The 22,982-nt window shown below is 41.4% G+C and overlaps 1 protein-coding gene and 1 long non-coding RNA gene across 2 annotated transcripts in view; both read left to right on the top strand.

Moving 5' to 3' along the window:
* The window catches only part of LOC138993232 (uncharacterized), a 31,887-nt gene extending 15,468 nt beyond the window's left edge, over window positions 1-16,419 (top strand). The window contains exon 3 of the long non-coding RNA XR_011468253.1: window positions 15,757-16,419. This is a non-coding gene — a long non-coding RNA (uncharacterized lncRNA). The remainder of the gene's footprint in view (window positions 1-15,756) is intronic.
* Window positions 16,420-18,033: 1,614 nt separating this feature from the next.
* Window positions 18,034-22,032, top strand: MRPL15 (mitochondrial ribosomal protein L15). The gene is made up of 5 exons (XM_070392129.1): window positions 18,034-18,197; window positions 19,210-19,364; window positions 19,948-20,113; window positions 21,016-21,139; window positions 21,622-22,032. The coding sequence occupies exons 1-5, from the start codon at window positions 18,090-18,092 to the stop codon at window positions 21,957-21,959; spliced, it is 891 nt and encodes a 296-aa protein (XP_070248230.1). The 5' UTR covers window positions 18,034-18,089; the 3' UTR covers window positions 21,960-22,032.
* The last annotated feature ends 950 nt before the right edge of the window (window positions 22,033-22,982 follow it).

The raw sequence follows: 22,982 nt of genomic DNA, 5'->3' as shown, positions 1-22,982 counted from the left end.
AAAACATTTTTTCTTGCCCTGGCTGGTTTGCCCAGTGGATAGAGCATTGGCCTGCCGATGGAAGGGTCTTGGGTTCGATTCCAGCCAAGGGCACATACCTGGGTTGCAGGCTCTATCCCCCAGTGTGGTGCGTGCTGGAGGCAGCCAATCAATGATTCTCTCTTATCATGGACGTTTCTCTCTCTCTCTCTCTCTCTCTCTCTCTCTCTCTCTCTCCCTCTCCCTCTCCCTCTCCCTCTCCCTCTCCCTTCCTCTCTGAAATCAATCAAGATATATTTAAAAAACAAAAACATAGCTACTGTAAAAAAATAAGTACATAAAAACATTTTTTTAAAAAAACTAACTGAAGCTGGAAAGGAAAACATTCCGTTGTCACTGAGAATGCAAAACTTATCGGTGGATAATGAGATAGTGCTTATTTAAGTGTGAGACTAGATGTCCCTTTTCTGCAGGGGTATCTCAATGCATATCAAATACATGGTAGGCTAGGATCTGAGATAGAAACACCTAAAGGCAAATGCTCTTGTTAACGGAAGGAAGAGGGCCTCTCCCTGGTTGCTAGTGGGAGTGGAATTCTTGCGATATCCCAAGAAAAAGAATTTTCTGAGACTCGTGGGAGAACAAGTGATTTTTATTTCCCTGAAATTAAATCCCTGAGTTTCCAAAGTCCCATTTCCCTCATAGAAGATGTGTAGCTGGGGCTTCAGTAGAGCTGACATCAGAGCCAGTGTCCAGAGTTTCCTTTCCACGTTGGAGCTGAGTCTAGTCCATCATCAGACTAGTTTAGCTTGTGCTTCCTGCTGCAATCCATTAGTCCATTGCGTGTGAGGTCCACATTGCGTGGGCCATATGGGCAAATGCAAGGAATCTAAGAGCGAGCCAAGAGCACCAGAACAACAAGAGAGCCAAGCGCACAGAGAGAGCCAGGAGAGTGAACTCCTTGTTTAGGAGATTATGTCTTCCCAAGTTTCTGTGCACTTGCCGTGGCCACACTCATTCTGGCAAAATGATCTTTGTTCCCAGGTGTGACTGACAGACAAGTACCTTTCCTATGCCACCCCAACTTTACTGGGCATGATGTAGTATAATATAGTATCTTCCCTTTGTTAGATCCCTTCCCCCAGTGTTTTGCAAGGAATAGGCCCGTGGTTCCCCGGGGAGTGCAAAGTTGCAGCTTCCTGGTGAAGCTGCCCAAATGACATGCCCATAATGTCTGGAATTCCCTTTGCTCCTTTCCCATTATTAATAACTTGCTCATTATGATGGTATCACTCTGACCTTTAGGAGTTTACAATTCACTGGAGAAACTTAAAGGATATATACAATCCTTAGGTAGTACAGTGTAAGATAGGAAAGGAAGCTGGTGAACATAAAAAAAACAACACAAAAACCACTTCACTTTAATTCCCATGATGACCAGAGAGCTGGAGAGTTGAGGGTGAGGGGAAGGGTGTCTCATTCATGTCGTATTATTCTTGTCTTGGATTTGAGTGCTTAGATTTGAGAATTTTGTGGACTCTCAGAGATTTTAAGTTTATACTGATTTATTGACAATAATAATGTGACTCACATTTCACATCCAAGTGTATATTTAGACTTTTAAGTATTTGGTTGTGTTGACCCTCAGAATGAATGGTGGATAATGAGATAGTGCTGATTAGTAAGTGTGGGACTAGATGTCCCTTTTCTGCATATAGCACAGCTGTGATGTTCCCTGGCTGTGATGTCTCACAATTGAGCTGTTTGCACCAGAGTAAGTCTCTCTCCCCTCAGTGCATCCCAGATTGGGGACTCCAGGCATTGAATTTTGGTGATGACAGTCTTCAGGTGACAGTTGTGATGTTAATAGAGAAAATAATATTATCTTTAACTCTTACTATGAACATAGGACATTCCAAATCACTAGAATGTGAATTTTTCTATAATGTAATATCAGGAGCCACCGATTGGTTCTATCAATTAACTTCCATTAACGGGAAGTAGGACAGCTCATGTTGAAGTATTTCAGTCATCCTCCCCTCTATCCAAGTCCAAATACTACTATTCCTACAAGGTTCATCTAAGTTCTACATTCTTTAAGCAACCTTAGTGTTCTAATTACAGTTGACCATTGAACAACACAGGTTTGATCTGGTGGGTGTACTTATCACAGATTTTTTCCCAATAAACATAGTATTGGCTCTCTGTGTTTTCAGGGTTAGCACCTGGGGATTCAACTAGCTAGGGATGGAAAATACTGTTCAGGAAACTACATATGAGGCGCCCTGACCTTATGCATTGATCTACACTATCTACACTAATAAAAGAGAAACATGGTAATTAGCGTACCACCGCTACCCTTCCCATTGGCTAATCAGCATATCCTTATGCAAATTAACTGTCAGCCAAGATGGCGGCCGGCAGCCAGGCAGCTGGAAGCGAACATGAGGCTTGCTTGCTCCAGTGAAGGAGGACTCCAACGTTCCCCGCCTGCCGCTGCCGGCCTCTGAACTGCAACTCTAAGCAACTATGTACTATGTTCCAAATAAGAAGCTAAACAAAACCCCAGAAACCGGCTTTCAGTCAGCCAGGTTCAGCCAGCCAGACCGAAACATTGTATCAAATACAGAAGGAAAAACAAAGGCCAGAAACCGGCTTTCAGCAGCGAGGCCTCAGAGCTAAAGCTGGCCCAGAATAAAAAAAGAAAAAAGAAAAAAGGAGCAGTTGGGAGCTTTTAGTCACCCACCAGCCGGAAAACGTCCCTCAGCCCTTCACCCAGACTGGCCAGGCACCCCAGTGGGGACCCCCACCCTGATCCAGGACACCCTTCAGGGCAAACCAGCCAGCCCCCACCCATGCACCAGGCCTCTATTCTATATAGTAAAAGGGTAATATGCCTCCCAGCACTGGGATCAGCGGAGCAGCGAGGCTCCCTGCAACGGGATCAGCGTGACAGGGGGCAGTGCCCAAACCCCCTGATCGCCCTGCGGCTCTGTGAGTGACGGGGCGGGGCCACAACCTCCCTATCCGCCCTGCTCTGTTCGTGACAGGGGAAGGCGCCCCAATCCCCTGATCAGCCCTGCTCTGTGCCTGATAGGTTGGAGCTCCCCAATCCCCTGATCGCCCTACAGCTCTGTGTGTGACACGGGGGAGCTCCTCAACCCCCTGATTGCCCTGCGGCTCTGTGTGTGACAGGGTGCGGCGCCCCAACTGCCCCCCCCCCCCCACGGGCCTTGCTCTGTGTGTGACAGGGTAGAGCCATAACCTCCCCATTGGCCCTGCCCTGAGTGTGACAGGGTGCAGCGCCCCAACCCCCTGATCCGCCCTGCTCTGTGTGTGACAGGGGGCGGTGCCCCAGCTCCCCTATCGGCCCTACTCTGTGAGTGACAGAGGGGAGCTCCTCAACCCCCTGATCGGCCCTGCTCTGTGCGTGACAGGGGGGAGCTCCCCAACCCCCTGATCGACCCTGCTCTGTGTGTGACAGGGTACGGAGCCCCAACCCCCCTGATGGGCCCTGCTCTGTGAGTGACCGGGGGCAGCGCCCCAACCCCCTGATCGGCCCTGCTCTGAGCCCGACCAGGGGCTGCACCTAGGGATTGGGCCTGCCCTCTGCCACCTGGGAGCAGGCCTAAGCCAGCAGGTCGTTATCTCCCAAGGGGTCCCACACTGCGAGAGGGCACAGGCCTGGCTGGGGGACCCCCCTCCCCTCCCGAGTGCACAAATTTTTGTGCACCGGGCCTCTAGTTCTATATAATAAAGAGGTAATTCGCAAATTGACCATCACACTCTCACACAAGATGGCTGCCCCATGTGGTCACAAGATGGCCACCACAAGATAGCAGGCAGGGGAGGGCAGTTAGGGGCAACCAGGCCAGCAGGGTAGGGGAGTTGGGGGCGACTGGGCCTGCAGGGGAGGGAGGGCAGTTGGGGGGGACCAGGCCTGCAGGGGAGAGCAGTTGGGGGCAACCAGGTCTGGAGGGGAGGGCAGTTGGGGGCAATTGGGCCGGCAGGGGAGCAGTTAGGCATCAATCAGGCTGGCAGGGGAGTGGTTAGGGGGTGATCAGGCTGGCAGGCAGGCGAGTGGTTGGGAGCCAGCAGTCCCAGATTGTGAGAGGGATGTCCGACTGCTGGTTTAGGCCCACAGGGATCGGGCCTAAACTGGCAGTCAGACATCCCCTGAGGGGTCCCAGATTGGAGAGGTGCAAGCTGGGCTGAGGGACACCCCACCAGTGCACGAATTTCATGCACCGGGCCTCTAGTCTTATATAAAGAACTTGAGGGTTGGAATTTTGGTATCCACAGGGGTTCTGGAACTAATCCCCTTGGATACTGACGGATGAGGGACTTTTGTTAAATTTTGGGGGAGTCAATTGTTATATGTGGATTTTCTACTGTGGGGGAGGGGGATGCCCCCAACCTCTGTGTTGTTTAAGGGTTAACTATAATTTATTTCTCTCTTTCCCAAGTAAGAGAATGAAATAAATATAATAATTGAAAAAATACAAAATTATCATTATTTTCAGATGACTATACAAAGGGAAAGTTTAATCAAAGTAATTTTAAAATTACTAACAAGAAAATTCAGAAAAATAGCCCATTACTAAATCAATATACAAAAAAAAAATGTTTTTTTTCTAGCTACAAATAAAGGCTGGTTAGACTATCTGATGGAAGAAAAAAATACTCACAGTAGAAATTTTAAAATATATATTTTGGCAAAACCTAAGAATGTACCAGACACATATCAGGAAAAGTATGAAGCTGCCAAGATAAAGAAAAGACAAGTAATTGGATAGGAAGATGCAATATTATAAGGTTATCAGTACTCAGAACTAATTGGCCAATACAATTTTCTCCCAATTAAAATCTCAATAACTTATACTTTAATAAAAAGTGTTTTGAATATCCTAATAAAATTTTTTAATTTTATAAAATAACTCTAGCCCTAGCTGGTTTGGCTCAGTGGATAGAGTATGGGCTTGCGGACTGAAAGGTCCTGGGCACATGCCCGGGTTGTGGGCTCGATCCCCAGTAGCGGGCATTCAGGAAGCAGCCGATCAATGATTGTCTCTCATCCTTGATGTTTCTATCTCTCTCCTTCCCTCTCCCTTCATCTCTGAAGTAAATAAAAATATATTTTAAAAATAAAATAAAATAATTATAAACTTTAAAAACATGGGAGAATTAGAAGCTAAAAACCCTTTTCTTTTGTCTTGTCATTTCTCTGTAAATGTATTTCCCTTTGTTGAAATGGTACATAAGTGTCTGTGTCTGACTTGCTTTTCATGTCATTTCTGTGAGGGCCTCCCATATGTATCTGAAGTAAACTTTTTTCTCCTATTAATCTGTCTTGTGTCAGTTTAATTTGCAGGGCCCCAGTCACTGCACCTAAGAGAGCAGAGAAAAAAGATTTTTCCCTTCCATCAACGTCATCTAGAATTACAAAAGTTAATTACCAATGCAAGAAAGGACAAGCAGAATATTTACTGAATGCCCTTAGTCACTTGGATTTATTTCCAAACAGATCTAAAGCACAAAATAAAGAAATATATACATAGAAAATAAATAACCACACAGAATAAACAGGTACATGTTAAGGCATTTCAAATCAGTGGGGAAATGGTAATTTTCCAGCAACTGATATTGGAATAACTGGAGAATATTCAGATGGTTCCTCCATTTTTCCTCCCACCAAATTTTAGGTAATATCCAGAAGTGGAAATTCAAGTGATTAACACTTAAAAGGAAGTACCTAATTATCCAAATAATTTTAAAAAGCAAGTTAAAACAATTTACTACTTTAGACCTGTTATAGACAGTTAGACAAACATGAGCAGGGCAAAGATGATGGGCCAGGTACAGAGGTCACCAGAGTGGAAAGACCTGAATGCCTAGCAAGGGGCAGAAATGGAAAAACAAAGACCTTGACCCCAGGGTAACCTTTCCTCCCCTAGCATATCACTTGGTCATCAGTTTAAACTCTCTGACCTTTTCTTCCCTAAAGATAACATCTAGGCCTCAATTGTTTTTCAGCTCTTAGCCCAAAAAAGGAGCAAAACCAGACAAGTGACGCATTGGCTGATGCAGGACCAAGGGCATTGACTAATGACCCCATGCCCTGGCACTGACCAATCACTGGAGAGCACGGCCCTGAAAGAGCACTCCTGGAAAGCTGATGAATATTCTACTGAGACCCTCCCCTGAAACTTCCCCTAAAATGTCTACCTGCAAGAGAGAGATAAATACCCTTAACACAGATAAGGACCCCGTTTCTTTCCCTCCCCCCTTCTTCCCTTGGAGGGACCCCAGGAGACTTGCAACCAGGGGAGCAATGGGCAGTAGCAGCTCATCCTGGGCTAACCCCTGGACCTGTCTCCAAGGCCCCCTTTTCTCTAACTGTCCAGTGAGCAAAGAAGCCCAGCCTAGGCTCTCCTGTTGTTTCTTCTACGTCATTCCTTGTATCACTGTCCCGAGTGTGTTTTTGCTAAGGCCAATAAATTCTTGCTTGTTTTATTGTGCTTTGTCTCTTTTTCCCCCCCTCCCATTAATTTTATCTTTTTGAGAGAGACGCGTGTTGCCGGTCACGGGCACTTTGTCTCCTGATTGAAATCTTTCCTTTAAGAAGATAAGAATCTAGGTCTCATCATCTCATCAGTATCAGGCACATGACATTGGACAGAGCAAAACAAGGTTAAATTGCAGACACTGCTAAAGGGAGTACAAAACTGAATGACTCTGAAAGAACAATTGGGGAAGTTCTAGTAAAGTTGCAGGGTTGTGTAGCTATGACCCAACAACTCTACTCTGGGGGTCGACTTTGGAAACCCTCCCCTATGTGTGCACAGGGAAACATATAGGTATATTAACAGCAGCACTCTTTGTAAAGTGAAAAACCAAGAGCAACCTAAACATTCATCAACAGGAAAATGGATAAACTCACTGTGTCACAGTCATATGATGAGTTATTATACAAAGGTGAATATGTATAAACATATTACAAAAACACCTTTACAAGAAGTTTAAAAACATTATTATATATTTTAGCTCTTTCTGCAGTTTTATTTAGGTCCATGACATACAATGAACCGCAAAGTGTAAAGTATACAATTTGATAAGTTTTGTTATACTATATACTCCTAAAACTATCACCACAGTCAAAATAATGAACATCACACACACACGTTTTCTTGGGCTCCTTTGTTATCTATCCTTGCTTCTTTCCTCTGTGGGGAAGAGACACATCCTTAGGAAACCTCTGATTATTTTGTCATAATAGATTCATTTGTGTTTTCTAGCAGTTCTTTCATTCAGCATCATTGTTTAGAGATTCATCCACATTGTTGTATCAGTTGTTCATTCATTATTGCTAAGTAGCATTCCATTATGTATATTTTGTCGACCTGTTTACCTGCTCCTGGACTTTATAGTTATTTCCAGTTTGGGGCTATTATGAAGAAAGCTACTATAGCGAAAGCTAGTATATCTGATCAAATCTTCTGTCTATGTTTTAAGTGGGCTGTCATTATTATTGAGTTATAAAAATTTTTTATTTTTTTTTATTTTTTTTTAAGAGTTATAAAAATTTTATATTTATTCTACATATGAGTGCTTTGTCAAATACATATTTTGAGAACACTTTCTCCCCACCTGTGACTGGACTTTTTTTCATTATCTTAAAGCTTTTAAAGAGCAAAAGCTTTTGAGGGAGACCACCAAGATGGCGGCATAGGTAAACACCGGAGACTGCTGCCACAAACAACCATTTCAAAAATACAACTAAAAGATGGAATGGACATCACCCAGAACCACAGGAAGGCTGGCTGAGGAGACACTCTTCAACTAGAAGGAAAGACAACAGCATACCTAGGCTCAGAGGAGGCACAGTGTGGAAAATTTAAAGGTGCGGAGGTGCACGTGCAGAGCGGGCTGGTGGCTGAGGGTGCGGTTGTCGTTTTCAATCAGGAGGGAGTCTCAGACTCTGAGCTCCAGATCCGGGTGAGTCTCTAGGGAGAAGCGGGATTGTCTAGCATCAGTTGGAACGAGAGGGCAGCTTTCTCTCCGAGGTTTGCAGCGGTTGCTGGGGTTCTGAGAAGCAGAGCCTCTGGGAACGGGACTGAGAGAAGCCATAACTGCTCCCTCGGCCCGCCCTGTTGAGCCCACCCCGCCCAAGCGCAGCACAGAGCCATTTGCCGGATCGCCTCAGGCAAAGGCTAGATTAGCACCTCCCCAGAGGACAGAAGTTTCCCTCTAGTATTAACTACAACAATCAAGGCTTAACTAGAACAAGACTGCGCACAAAGACCACAAGGGGGTGCACCAAGAAAGCATAAAAAATGTGGAGACAAAAAAACATGACAGAAATGGAGGATATGGAGCTAAAAAATGCAATTTTGAGGGCTTGCAATAAACTTGATGAGAGCCTCACGAAAACTAATGAGACCCTCGATGCTATGATAAAGAAACAACTAGAAATTAAGCATACACGGACTGAAATAAAGAATGTTATACCCAATAGCAGACCAGAGGAGCGCAAGAATCAAGTTAAAGATTTGAAATGTGAAGAAGCAAAAAACACCCAACCGGAAAAGCAAAATGAAAAAAGAATCCGAAAATACGAAGATAGTGTAAGGAGCCTCTGGGACAGCTTCAAGCGCACTAATATCAGAATTATAGGGGTGCCAGAAGATGAGAGACAGCAAGATATTGAAAACCTATTTCAAGAAATAATGGCAGAAAACTTCCCCCACCTGGTGAAAGAAATGGACTTACAGGTCCAAGAAGCGCAGAGAACCCCAAACAAAAGGAATCCAAAGAGGACCACACCAAGACACATCATCATTAAAATGCCAAGAGCAAAAGACAAAGAGAAAATCTTAAAAGCAGCAAGAGAAAGAGACTCAATTACCTACAAGGGAATACCCATACGACTGTCAGCTGATTTCTCAACAGAAACTTTGCAGGCCAGAAGGGAGTGGCAAGAAATATTCAAAGTGATGAATACCAAGAACCTACAACCAAGATTACTTTATCCAGCAAAGCTATCATTCAGAATTGAAGGTCAGATAAAGAGCTTCACAGATAAGGAAAAGCTAAAGGAGTTCATCACCACTAAACCAGTATTATACGAAATGCTGAAAGGTATCCTTTAAGAAGAGGAAGAAGAAAAAGGTAAAGATACAAATTGTGAACAACAAACATGCATCTATCAACAAGTGAATCTAAGAATCAAGTGAATAAATAATCTGATGTACAGAATGAACTGGTGATTACAATGAATCAGGGACATAGAAAGGGAATGGACTGACTATTCTTGGGGGGAAGGGGTGTGGGAGATGCGGGAAGAGACTGGACAAAAATCGTGCACCTATGGATGAGGACAGTAGGTGGGGAGTGAGGGTGGAGGGTGGGGGGGGGGAACTGGGAGGAGGGGAGTTATGGGGGGGAAAAAAAGAGGAACAAATGTAATCTGAACAATAAAGATTTAATAAAAAAAAAGAGCAAAAGCTTTTAATTTTAATAAAGTCAAATTTATTGGTTTTTCTTTTTATAGTTTATATCTTTTATTTCAGTTTATGCTTTAAGAAATTTTTGTTTATCTCAACATAACTAATACTTTCTGCTAGGCTTTCTTATAAAATATTTATAATTTACAAAAAATAAAAAATTTTTTTTTTAAAAAATGAAAGATTTATAATTTTAGTTGTGTGAAAATGAATAAAGGAAAACTTGTTTCAAAATGGAGTCAGGAATCACAAAAGGAGTGATTTCATGGACATACCATTCATGGCACCTAATTTAACACACCCCAGCAGGAAGAAGCTTTCTTTACATACACCAGAAGGTAGAACAATGATTTTTTTTTTTAAATATATTTTATTGATTTTTTACAGAGAGGAAGGGAGAGAGGTAGAGAGTTAGAAACATCCATGAGAGAGAAACATTGACCAGCTGCCTCCTGCACATCTCCTACTGGGGATGTGCCCGCAACCCAGGTACATGCCCTTGACCAGAATCGAACCTGGGACCTTTCAGTCCGCAGGCCGATGCTCTATCTACTGAGCCAAACCAGTTCCGGCGAACAATGATTTTTTTTCTTTGCCCAACAACCACTCAGCCAATGAGGAACTGCCACATCCGAATTCTCACTCTCCTGCAATAAACTTCTTTTCAAAACTCCCTCTTTCAACTTCCTCCCTTCCTGTATCAAAATCACATTCACCTCCTTTGTTCTCTGGACTTCCCTATGATTCGCCATAGTTTGCATGTTCCAAATTGTAATTCCTCTGCTATACGGGAAACTCAAGTTCCCTGGCTAAACCATTTACTTTTTTGTTTTTAAAGGTTGGCAGCTTTTATATTTAATACATTTATTATGACCCATTTTGAACTAATATTTGCATATGGCATAAAATAATAATTGAGATGGATATTCCAGTTTTATTTTACATATGGCCATCCAATTTTCTATCATCATTTATTGAAAAGATTATCATTTCCTTTTGAATTTCCTTGGAATTTTTGTCAAAAATCAGTTGTCCACTGGATATCCACACACAAAAGAATGGAGGTGGACAGCTTTCTCACACCACATACAAAATTTACACACATGGATCAAAGACCTAAATATGAGTTAAAACTATAAACACTTTGAAGAATAATACAAAGGTTAAAATCTTTGTGGCCTTGGAATAGACAATGGTTTCCCAGATTTAGATAAAAATTTCTCCAGAGGAGATATACAAATGGCCAACAAACATAAAAAAAACGCTCATTGCCGAAACCGGTTTGGCTCAGTGGATAGAGCGTCGGCCTGCGGACTGAAGGGTCCCAGGTTTGATTCCGGTCAAGGGCATGTACCTGGGTTGCGGGCACATCCCCAGTAGGAGATGTGCAGGAGGCAGCTGATCGATGTCTCTCTCATCGATGTTTCTAACTCTCTATCTCTCTCCCTTCCTCTCTGTAAAAAATCAATAAAATATATTTAAAAAAACAACAACAACAAAAAAACCGCTCATATTGAGCAACTGTTGAAATTCAAATTAAAACTAAATGAAATACCACTTCACATTTACTAGAATGACTATAATAAAAAAGGTAGATAACAAATGTTGGCCAGGGGTATTAGGTTATGGGTTTGTTTGTTTATTTCTTGTAATGTTTTTATCTGGTTTTGGTATCAGGATAGTGCTGGCTTGCCTGGCCAGAGTGGCTCAGTAGGTTAAGTGTTGTCCTGTGAGCGAAAAGGTTGCTGGTTTGATTCCTGGTCAGGGCACAAACCTGGATTGTGGGTTTGATCCCCGGTTGGGGCACTGGGGCACTGGGACACGTACTGGAAGCAACCAATAATGTTTCTCTCTCACATCAATGTCTAATCTACTTTCTGTCTGTATATATTTGCCTATTTTAGGAACTTCATGTAAGTGGACACATACAATATTTGTCCTTTTGTATCTGGTTTATTTCATTTAGCTTGTTTTCAAGATTCATCCACGCTGTAGCATGTAGCAGATCTTCATTTCCTCTTAGGATTACATTTGTATTATACACTACATTTTGTTTATTCATTCATCTCTTGATGGACACGGGTTATTTCAGTGGTTCTCACCCTTCTGGCCCTTGAAATACAGTTCCTCATGTTGTGACCCAACCATAAAATTATTTTCGTTGCTACTTCATAACTGTAATGTTGCTACTGTTATGAATCATAATGTAAATATCTAATATGCAGGATGGTCTTAGGCAACCCCTTTGAAAGGGTCGTCCGACCGCCAAAGGGGTTGCGACCCACAGGTTGAGAACCTCTGGGTTATCTTAACCTTTTGGTTTTTGTGAACAATGCTGCAATGAACACTGGCATACAATTATTGAGTCCCTGCTTTTAATTCCTTTTGATATAAACCTTGAGCTTTCAATACTTGATTTTTTTTTTTAAATATATTTTATTGATTTTTTACAGAGAGGAAGGGAGAGAGATAGTTAGAAACATCGATGAGAGAGAAACATCGATCAGCTGCCTCCTGCACATCTCCCACTGGGGATGTGCCCGCAACCCAGGTACATGCCCTTGACCGGAATCGAACCTGGGACCTTTCAGTCCGCAGGCCGACGCTCTATCCACTGAGCCAAACCGGTTTTGGCAATACTTGATTTTGATGTGTCTGGGTGTAGACTTCCTTTAATTTATCCCACTTAGATTTTATGAAACTTCTTGTATATGTAATGATTTCATCATATTTCAGAACTTTTCAGTCAGTATGTAGTCAGTAGTTCTCTGCTTTTTTCCCTCCTCTCCTTCTGTTACTTCCATTACACATATGTTTTCATGCCTAATGGCGTCCCTCAACTCTCTAAGGCTCTGTTCAGATTTATTCATTCTTTTTTCTCTCCATTCCCCATATTTCATAATCTCTATCAATCTACATTTACTATTTTCTGATTCTTCCATCTTTCAGTTCAAATTTATTGTTGGGCTCCCCTTGTGAATGATTATCCAGCCATATCCTTGATGTTCTTTCCAGAACATGCTTTCTCAAATTTTTGCAATATGGATATGCTGAGAATTTTCCAAACTTTAGTTTTGGTTTCTTTTTCTAATTCATTACCCAGTTCTGCAATTTCAGGAATTTTTTACAGCAACACCCTACTTCCTGGTACCAAAATCTGTATTCGTTTTCTGGGGCTGCCATAACAAAGTACCACAGACTGGGTGGCTTAAACAACATAAATTATTTTTCCCAAAATTCTGACAGTGAGAAGTCTGAGAACAGGGTGTTGGCAGGGTTGGTTTCTTCTAAGGCCTTTCGTCTCGGCTTGTGGATGACTATCTTCTTCCTGTGTTTTCACAATGTCTTTCCTTTATCCAGGTTTTTGTTCAAATATCATTTTCTTATCAGGACATGAGTAATTGTGCATTATGGCCCACCCAAATGCCCCCATTTTAACTTACCTTATGAAAGACACTTTCTCCAAATACCTTATGAAAGACACTTTCTCCATTATGAGGTACTGGGAGTTAAGATTTCAACATACGAAAATTTTGCAGGACACAATTCAGCCCATACATCCTTCTTGGCATGAAACCTGCATCCTATGAGCAAGCTGGGGTGTAGGCTCTCCGGGCCCAATATTTTCAACCTGGCACCAACCATGGTATAGCTTCCACTCTAAGAGTAAGGGCGAATTGGGGTAAAAGGGCTTCAGCTCTTTTGGCTGCACTTGCCTGGAATAGAGCTTCTGTAACCCAAAGCTGTGAGTATTAGAGATGCCAGTAGCCTACTCTCCCAGGGAAAAACTGTCACCCTAGTCTGGGAGCTAAGAGGAGGGAGGAAACCCCATCTTCTTGTTCATAGCTGCCAAAAGTAGAGTTCTATCTTTCCAAGCTGGGGGAGGGCTGGTGGTGTTAGGAGTGGGACATGGCTCAACTGGCACAGACTCTTGCTGTTCTTACCAAGACTTATTAGGTTTTCTTGAATAAATGTTTCTTCGTTTGCTCTATGTCAGAACAATTTACAAAGAAATTAAATATTAAAAAAGATTAATTTTCACCACGGAAGTGATTGTTTCACTGGTGGAATGTTCTGCCAAATCCTTACACCACCATTCCAGAAGTCCTGTCTCTTGCTTCTTGAATCAGCTAGGATAGTTTGTGGCTTTCAAAGAATTTGCTTATTTTATTGAAGTTGCTGAATTTATTGGCATAAATGTGTCCACTATATTCGCACATCTCTTTCAATGTTTAAAGGATCTGTAGTGATGCTTCCTCTCTTTCCTGATATTAGCAGTTTGTTTTTTCTCTTTTTATCCTGGTTGGCCTTGCTTGAGCTTTATCATTTACCTTGACCTCAAACCAAACATTTTTTTTGTTTAATAGATTTTCTCTTTTTTGTTATTTTCATTGATTTGTCATCTTTCACCTTTTTTCTGCTTATTTGGATTTATTTTGTTCTTTTTCTAGCTTCTTAGAAAACCATTGATTTGAGATTTTTCTCCCCCCCCATGAGTGTTTATGCTATAAATTTCCCTCTAAGACCTATTTAGCTCCATGTCACAAATTTTGATGTCATGCTTTCATTTTTATTCTGTTCAAAATATTTTAAAATTTCTTCTTTGATTTCTTGTTTGATCCATGAGTTATTTAGTAATATGTTTAGATCCCATGTATATGGGGATTTTTCAGATATCTTCCTGTTATTCTTTTTAAATTTAATTCCATTGTGATCAGACATTATAGTTTGTATGATTTGACATGGACAACAGTGTGGTGATTGGGGGGGACGGGTGGAGGTGGAAGAGTGCATAGACGTTAAGTGGTGATGGAAAAAATACAAAAAATTTAAACAAAGTTGAAAAACCCTATAAATCAGAGGTTCTCAACCTATGGGTCGCGACCCCTTTGGGGGTTGAACGACCCTTTCACAGGGGTCGCCTAAGACCATCGGAAAACACATATATAATTACATATTGTTTTTGTGATTAATCACTATGCTTTAATTATGTTCTATTTGTAACAATGAAATTGGGGGTCACCACAACATGAGGAACCGTATTAAAGGGTTGCGGCACTAGGAAGGTTGAGAACCACTGCTATAAATGGATATTTAAAGTACTTACTGTTATGCCCAGATTTCAAGATTCCCAAGAGACCACATCAGGGAGCCAGCCAATCCAATGCAAAAGCATAAGAATCTGTATTTCAAGCTAGCTTGAGCTCCCCATCCACCAGACTCACCGACATCACGGAAAACCGAGTGGCTGAGAGAAAGAACCCCGCCTAGAAATGGGTTTTAAAGCGGGGGTTGGAGTAAGGGGAGGAGAAAGGACTGTGCTCTGCCGATTGGCCAGGCGCAAGTCGATGTCTTGTTCCTGGGTGTGGCTAGCAGAGTCTTAGACTTCCGGGAAGAACCTTCTTACCAAGCACTGGCCAAGGTAAGATGGAGGGTGTAGCCTTTACCCTGGGGCAAGGTGGAGGGCCTAGCCCTCGCCCTTTCACTTACATCATTTAAATTGCATTGTTTACCATGAGAGAACTAAAATACTGGAATAAATAGTTCAAATTATCTAAATCTTCATCTATCATAAGATAAATGAATAAATGTCAAAAATTGATAAAACAATTAGCCCCAGCCAGTGAGGCTCAGTTGGTTGGAGTGTTGTCTCATGCACCGAAGGGTCTCAGATTCAATTCCCAGACAGGGCCCATACCCAGGCTGAAGGTACAATCCTGGCCTTGACAAAGGCCAATCTTTACCTTAAAAAGCCTTTCTATTTTATTGTCCTTTTTCATCTAAGATAACATACCCTTGGAATTCAGAGAAATGTTTTCAAGATGCCTCAGGGCACACCCACACACCAGGGCCCAAGACCACAGAATCCTTCATTGTTATCTTGTTCCCGGAATACCTTGTCTACGTGCTGTAAATTAGCGTAAAAATTGTTAACTATCCATCAATGTAAAAGAAGTATCTATCTCTGTGTTTTACTCTTTATCCAAAGTCGGAGATTCCCCCCCACTTTGCTTTCTCCTGCCTTCCTAATCTACCACCAATGAATTTTATGTAACCCTCCTTATGTTTCTTCCCTTGAGTCTAATGTATAAAATAAGCTGTAAAACTGCCATTCTCTGAGAATTTTCTCAATCCCTTGAAATTTTGCTTCCTGGCAATAGTCACCAGTTTGGCTTAAACTTACACAAATTCTCTATAGGGTTGGATGTTTCTTCTGTCAACACTGCCCTCCAAAAATTTATTTCTCACTTTTACTATTTGTGATCACTAATAGGGATCAGCAGGAAAAACTCCCCAGAAGACGGTGAAATATAAAAAGAACAACAAAAAAGAAGAAAAAGGTGGTCTTCTGTATTACCCTGTGGACGAAAGGGGCCACATGCTGACCTGACAAGCTCAGGAGAGGCCTGCATGGCAGTTTTGCAGACTCGGAGACCTAAAGTAACCACAAAGGATGGTCTGAAATTAAACATTAACTAAAAGCAGTGATGGTGGGCAGTTACGTCCTAAGCCGACATCTTCACTGATAAGGTCAACCTTTACCGTAACTGAGCATATCTGTCTTTTTGCATCTAAGATAACATATCCTTGGGATGTCTGGGTAACTTGTGACTTCCCTTTTTATGGAGCCCCTGGGGCACAGCCAGGTGTGCTGGGTCCCAGGACAGATACCACAAATTCCTTCATCATCATGTTAATTGTTCCTGCACCCACCTAAGTATGTGTCCATCATTTTACCTTTTGTCCTATCCCAGAGGTTTCCCCGCTTTGCTTTATTCCTCCTCCTTAATCTATCACCAATGAATTTCATGTAACTCACTTATGTCCCTCCTTTGATTGGAATGTATAAATACAATTGTAACCCCGCCATTCTCTGGAGCACTATCTCAATTCGTTGAGGTTCTGCTTCCCGGCATATGTCGACAGTTTGGCTCAAATAAACTCACAAAAATTCTTTACAGGTTTCAATGGGTTTTTTTACATTAACAACCCTTACCTAAGACAAACATTGAGAAGCTGACATTTTTAAAGTAAAAATGTTAGGAATTTTGTGCCACATATATTCAATTTTTATATTATAAAAAATACTAGTTGTATGATAGGAGGCAGTGGACATTTGAATCCTGGCTCTGCTGATGGTTGTGAGGCTTTGGTCAAGCTACCCAACCAACCTTTCCAAGCCTTAAAGGGTATTAGCACCTACCTTTACTATTAGACTTGAGGCACCTCTCACTGACACCAGAGAGGTGTTACCAGATAGCCCTGAGTCAGTGGGAGAAGGCTGTTCCCAATCTCAATCCTTGCCTTCTCATATAAATGAATTTATGCGAGAGATCTTGGCTGTGTTGTGAAAAACCAGTTTATTAAAGCATGCACCTTTATTGAAAAAGCAATGCAAGCAAACCTATACACCTGGTTTATGAAGCACTGATAGGCTCTCAGCTAATTTGAAGAGCGAGTTGGGTGGGGGTCAGAGGTGTTATATACCCTCCTGTCTATCTGTTAGGTTACTGCTTTTTCAGGGATATACGTTTCAACATTCCTTTGCTGAATATTTTGGTACAGATTAATTCTCAAGGTCCCTTTTTACTTTGTTGCGGCCCTCCCAGAATTCGGGAGAAGCACCTGGCAACCTTATCTTGACAAGCCTGAGACTGCTGGCTTCTCTGCTGAGGGAGTAAAACTGCCTTTTTTTCTTTTCTCCTTTCCCCCTCCCTTTCTGCATTCTCGTTAGGGAGGTTTTTAACTATTTGCCCTCAGGTGTCCTTGGCTGGGGAAAATAATGGCTTGTTAGTTATAAATTGCTGGAAATTGCCCACACTGTCTGGCCTTGTTTTAACTTTCCCGTCTCAGTTTCTCTATTCCTCCTGCCCTGGAATCCTGCGACATTTACCAATGGTTGTGTAGTCAGATAATCGAATAAGACCAATTTAACACAGTGCCCTACATTTACTTACCAAGCCTCGGCATGCTCCTATCATTGTTACCTGTAAGTGAAGCCAGTATCCCCGTGTCTCAGTCAAAGCCATGGAGATGCATACGGAAGAGGACGCTTCGTTTGAATCTTACTCACAGGCTGGTATTAGCCAGGCATTTCATAGCCGGACCCCAATCTTTCATTTAAATTAAAAAAACAATATTAAAAACATATAAAAATGACCAAAAATATTAAAACCATACAATTGTCCGTACCTATTTGCACATATTCAGTTTTATTTTCTGATCTCACCATATGCGATGACCCAAGCTCAAAGCTAATCGTTTAGAAGAGCGTTATTTTATTCCGGGCTCCAGGTTGAGCTTAGAGAAGACTCCCTCTAAAAACTCTAAAGATTCCCTAACGGCAGCGTATTTAGTGGGGGCGCAAGAGGACGTCAGTTAAAAGTCCGACCTCAAGGATCGAACTCTCCACAGAAGATCACATGCCCACGCTCCCCCCTCCTCCTCCAAAAGCCGGCCTCCAGGTTCCAGGCGCGACGGGGGCAGACCGCGCCGCGGACGCTGCAGTACGACAGGGGCGGGGCCGCGGCCGTAAAGCAGCGCCCCGAGATCACGTGGGCTCGGAGGTGGCGGAGGGCACCTGCGCTGGTTCCCGGCCGGCGGGTCATGGCGGCTCCCGCGGGAGGCGGTGGGGCCAGGGGTCTGGACTTGATCCGGGCCCTGCCCCGCGTGAGCCTGGCCAACCTAAGGCCGAATCCAGGCTCCAAGAGACCGGTAAATGGCTGGTGACGGTGCGGGGCAGCGCTGCGGCGGGGCGAGGCGAGCGGCCTTTCCCGCCTTCCCGAAGGGCGGTGGGGTGAGCAAAGGGTTCCGAGCCCCTGGAGCCTTCGTTGCTCAGAGTCTTCCCACGTGGTCCCGACTCTTCATAAGGTTTACATTTAAAAGCATAGTTAAGTGAATTAGGGAGGGGCGAAGTCGCAAGAACTGCAAAAATGATGGCTTTTCTCAGAATTGGATTTAAAATGAAGTGCTTTCCCAATATATTTTGGCCTTCATGGGGAAGATTTGAATTGATTTGTTACATTAAATGTCTTTTTTTGAAAACCACTGAATACAGCTCTGAATAGTTCTTAGTTGACGCTGTCATTTCGAAAACCAATCCTTGCTTTTGTGAGGTGCCAGGAAATAGTATTTTCTTTATAAGTTAATCTTTAAAATAATGTAGGTAACAATGATATATTTACAATTAATTACAAAATGAATTTTATTTTTTTTAAATAGATTTTATTGATTTTTTTACAGAGAGGAAGGGAGAGTGATAGAGAGAAACATCGATCAGCTGCCTCCTGCACACTCCCCACTGGGGATATGCCCGCAACCAAGGTCCATGCCCTTGACCAGAATCGAACCTGGGACCCTTGAGTCTGCAGGCCGACGCTCTATCCAGTGAGCCAAACCAACTAGGGCACAAAATGAATTTTCTTGATTATCCTCTATCCTTATTTGTTGTGGATGTTTAATTCTAGGCTTTTTTCAATGCCAGATTGTCATAGAATCCCTGTCCCCGTTCCATCCTGGGGTGGAAACACAACTTGGACTTTAGAAGAATCAGCTGCACTTCAGAGGCAAAGATACTGCTTTAGAGTGTGTAGACATTAGAGCAGCTAGAATTGTAGCTAGTGCTGGTTGGCTGGATGAATAAATGACATCCAAAATATACAGTGAAAAGGTAAAATAAATTTTTAAAAATGCATCTGTGGATTATAAAACTATGTTTTCGTTTTAGGAAAGACGACCAAGAGGTCGGAGAAGAGGTAGAAAATGTGGCCGAGGCCATAAAGGAGAACGGCAGAGGGGAACCCGGCCCCGACTGGGCTTTGAGGGAGGCCAGACCCCGTTTTACATCCGAATCCCTAAATATGGGTTTAATGAAGGACATAGGTAAGGTTCCTTTTGGTTTGTAAAGTAAAAATCCCTAATTTTCACTGAGAATCACCAAAAAAAAAATAGCTTGGTAGAAATGTAAATTCACTTTGAAACCAATTTTTGCTACTGTTTCTCTGAACCATTTTTGGTAATGAAATTTAGCCGGATTAGTAGGGAAAAAAAAAACCCAGATGTTGCACTCAGACCTGCAAAATGAAGATGAAAATGCCTGCTTTCGTGACTGTTCAGAGGCTTAGCAAAATATATATAAAAATGTGGCCCATAGTAGTCATCCAATAATTAATGCGTAATTCAGATAATGGGTTACATTTTCCACAGTTGTTTATTTGTATAAATGAGTGGAATAAATGTTTAGAGAGGTAAATTATTTTTAGTGAAACAAAGAAAGTGCTGGTTTTGTCTCATTATCAAAAATCAAGCAATATTACGTATTTTTGTTGTATTCAGGAGGGATTTATTTTGTTAAGCCATCTGAATTGATGGAGGAAAACACAGGACAGAGCTTTGAGTTGATATGGTGAACTTACAAAAGATAAGTTTGACTGAGTTTTTCAACCTTTACTTTCTTGTTTTGTAGCTTCAGACGTCAATATCAGCCTTTGAGCCTCAACAGACTGCAGTATCTTATTGATTTGGGTCGAGTTGATCCTACTCAGCCTATTGACTTAACCCAGCTAGTCAATGGAAGAGGTGTGACCATTCAACCATTTAAAAGGGATTATGGTGTCCAGCTGGTAGAGGAGGTAAATCTGGATTCGATTTATTTTGGAGTTACATAGAAGACTATTTCTGATTTCCATTTAATCAACACTTTGCCTTCTTTTATTTTTATCTTTTTCAGTTGTCATAACCAGTATGTAGTAGTGATTGTGTTTTAGAAAGCCAGCATTTTTTATTGAGGGACCCCTGTTCTTGGGATGTTCTTCTGTGTATCCATTCATTCAGCTTGCTCTGTCACTTCTTTTTCTCTGTTCAGATGTCATCATACCAGGATGATCTTTCTTTCACGAGGGAGCACTTACACATCCCACCTCACCCCCTTGTACATTATTAATCAACTACTCCTGTTTCTTATATATATGTCAGTAACATAGCTGTGTCCACTAGAGGGAAGCATATGTTTATGGAAAAACCTTTTAAGATTCCTTTGAAAAGTAAACCTTATGGATAAAAGTATCCTATATAATAAAAGGCTAATATGCAAATTGACCAAATGGCAGAATGACCGATCACTGTGATGTGCACTGACCACCAGTTGTTGATAGTCTGTCAAAGCTGAGGTATCTAAAGTAGGAATGACTAAAAAAATAAAATTAAAAAATAGGAAATGGCCTGGCAGGTGTGGCTCAGTTGATTAAGTATCATCCCATGCACCAAGAGGTTACTGGTTCAATACCTGGTCAGGACACATGCCTGGGTTGCAGGCTGGATCCCTGATGGGGGCCGTGCAGGAGGCCGTGCAGGAGGCAGCCCATTGATGTTTCTCTCCCTGTCTCTAAAATCAATAAAAACATTTTTTAAAAAAAGTAGGAATGACTGTTACATTGTAGGCACTTTGGAGGAGAAAATACTATAAAAAGGAAGCTTGCCATATTAACTTTTATTCAAAATATCTACTAACAGACTTTGTTTTGACATGTTATAGGGTGCTGACATCTTTAAGGCAAAAATTAATATTGAAGTACAGTTGGCTTCAGAACTAGCCATTGCTGCAATTGAAAAAAATGGTGGTGTTGTTACTACAGCCTTCTATGATCCAAGGAGTCTAGGTAAGCTTGTTCTGCAGTCATTTTCTTCTCTCCCTCTTTGTCTAATCCTGGCTGCCATATGAGGATTTTAAAGATCCTCATGGTTATTTGACTTGCAGCTCAGGCACCTTGGATTTCTTATTAGTGGTGTGGCTAGTGGGGCTCCATCTTCTTTTAATTACTTGAGCCAGTATATCATAAAGAGGTTTAGTTTTTGTTTTTAAACATGAGGCTTAAATATGATGTTGCCTATGTGTAAGAAATTCATTATTTGTTGATAACACAGGAATGACTTTGATTTTTAAGATGCAAACTTTTGAAAATGAAGTGTTTCAATTTGCTTACTACTTAAGACAAGCACATTTATAAAACAAGTTCTTAGAATTAAGTCCTGATCTTAGTAATATTTAAAATTTAATAATGAAAATAATTATTAAAGAAGATTATCATGCATATAACCAATATTTGCATTTTTCTTTTTTTTATTTAAAATTTTTTTTTAGACATTCTGTGCAAACCTGTTCCATTCTTTCTGCGGGGACAACCCATCCCAAAAAGAATGCTTCCACCCGAAGCCTTGGTCCCGTATTACACCGATGCAAAGAATCGTGGTTACCTGGCGGATCCTGCCAAATTTCCCAAAGCAAGACTGGAACTTGCCAAGAAGTATGGTTATATTTTACCTGATATCACTAAAGATGAACTCTTCAAAATGCTTAGTACTCGAAAGGATCCAAGGCAGATTTTCTTTGGTCTTGCTCCTGGATGGGTGGTGAATATGGCAGATAAGAAAATTCTAAAACCTACAGATGAGAATCTGCTCAAGTATTATAGTTCATGAATTCCCTTCCAAGAAAGCAGAGTTGTCAGAGAGTACTGGAAAGGGGAATAAAACATACGTATTTCTCCTCGCATTTTCTTATTTTGTGATTCTCCAGATGCCCTTTTTTTTAATTGTTTTTGGCGTGATCATACCTTTTTTTTTTTAATCTAAACTTAAAATGTTCTAAACTAGGACTGCATAGAGGAACTGAAATGACATGGGTTCTGTCTCAAAGATACAAACGCCCTGGTGGTTTGCCAAAGGAAGATTATAACATTTAGAATATTTCTAGATTTTTTTTCATGATCTTTTCATCTAGGTCTTACCTTATTATTATTGTAAATCAGAATGAACTTGCAAGTGGGATGGAATTGATTTGCAGACCTGCTCAGTCACGGTTAGAATTAGTGAGCTGGTGCCCCCTCTTAATCAGTAGCCCCGAAGAAGCCCTGCTACCCAGGGTTAAAATGGTAAGCCTCCAACTCAAGGAGATTACGGTATGGGTTGTGAGTTTAAGGTTTAAGGCTGGTGAATGGCTTCTAAGTAGTATGATATTTGCTATCAAAATTGAAACAAAAATTCCAAGTGAATTTTCTTAAGTGATGCATAGACAATTCAGGAATAAGTTACTAATGTTTTTTTCTTGAAGAAAGTAAGTGTTCTAAATCTTATTAATATGCATTTACTTATTTCATAAATATTGGAAATATTTGTCTTTCAGTCATTTTAAATGATGTTGAAAAATTGTTCAGTGAGAATAAAAGCCATAAAAACAATTGGTAATGTGAAAATTAAGCACAGTTAATTAATGTGAAAGATTCAGCAGTCAGTAAGCTTATTTAGGTTTTCAAAGATGTGCTATATCTACCACAGTAGAAGTGAAATGATTACCAGCTCTATATTTTCTTAAAATAAAAAATTTAAAAATCTAAATGATGCAATATTTTGTTTTGTTAACTTATTTACATCATATACTATTGACCTGAGATTCAATTTATAAAGTAATTTATGTACCAATAATATATCTCAGTTTTTATTTGA

This window comes from Myotis yumanensis, unplaced genomic scaffold, assembly GCF_028538775.1.
Source record: "Myotis yumanensis isolate MYYU_CA2020_CCGP unplaced genomic scaffold, mMyoYum1.0.hap1 SCAF_15, whole genome shotgun sequence".
Lineage (NCBI taxonomy): Eukaryota > Metazoa > Chordata > Mammalia > Chiroptera > Vespertilionidae > Myotis > Myotis yumanensis.
The sequence above is the reverse complement of the archived record's forward strand: the minus strand, read 5'-3'. Positions and strand labels throughout refer to the sequence as shown.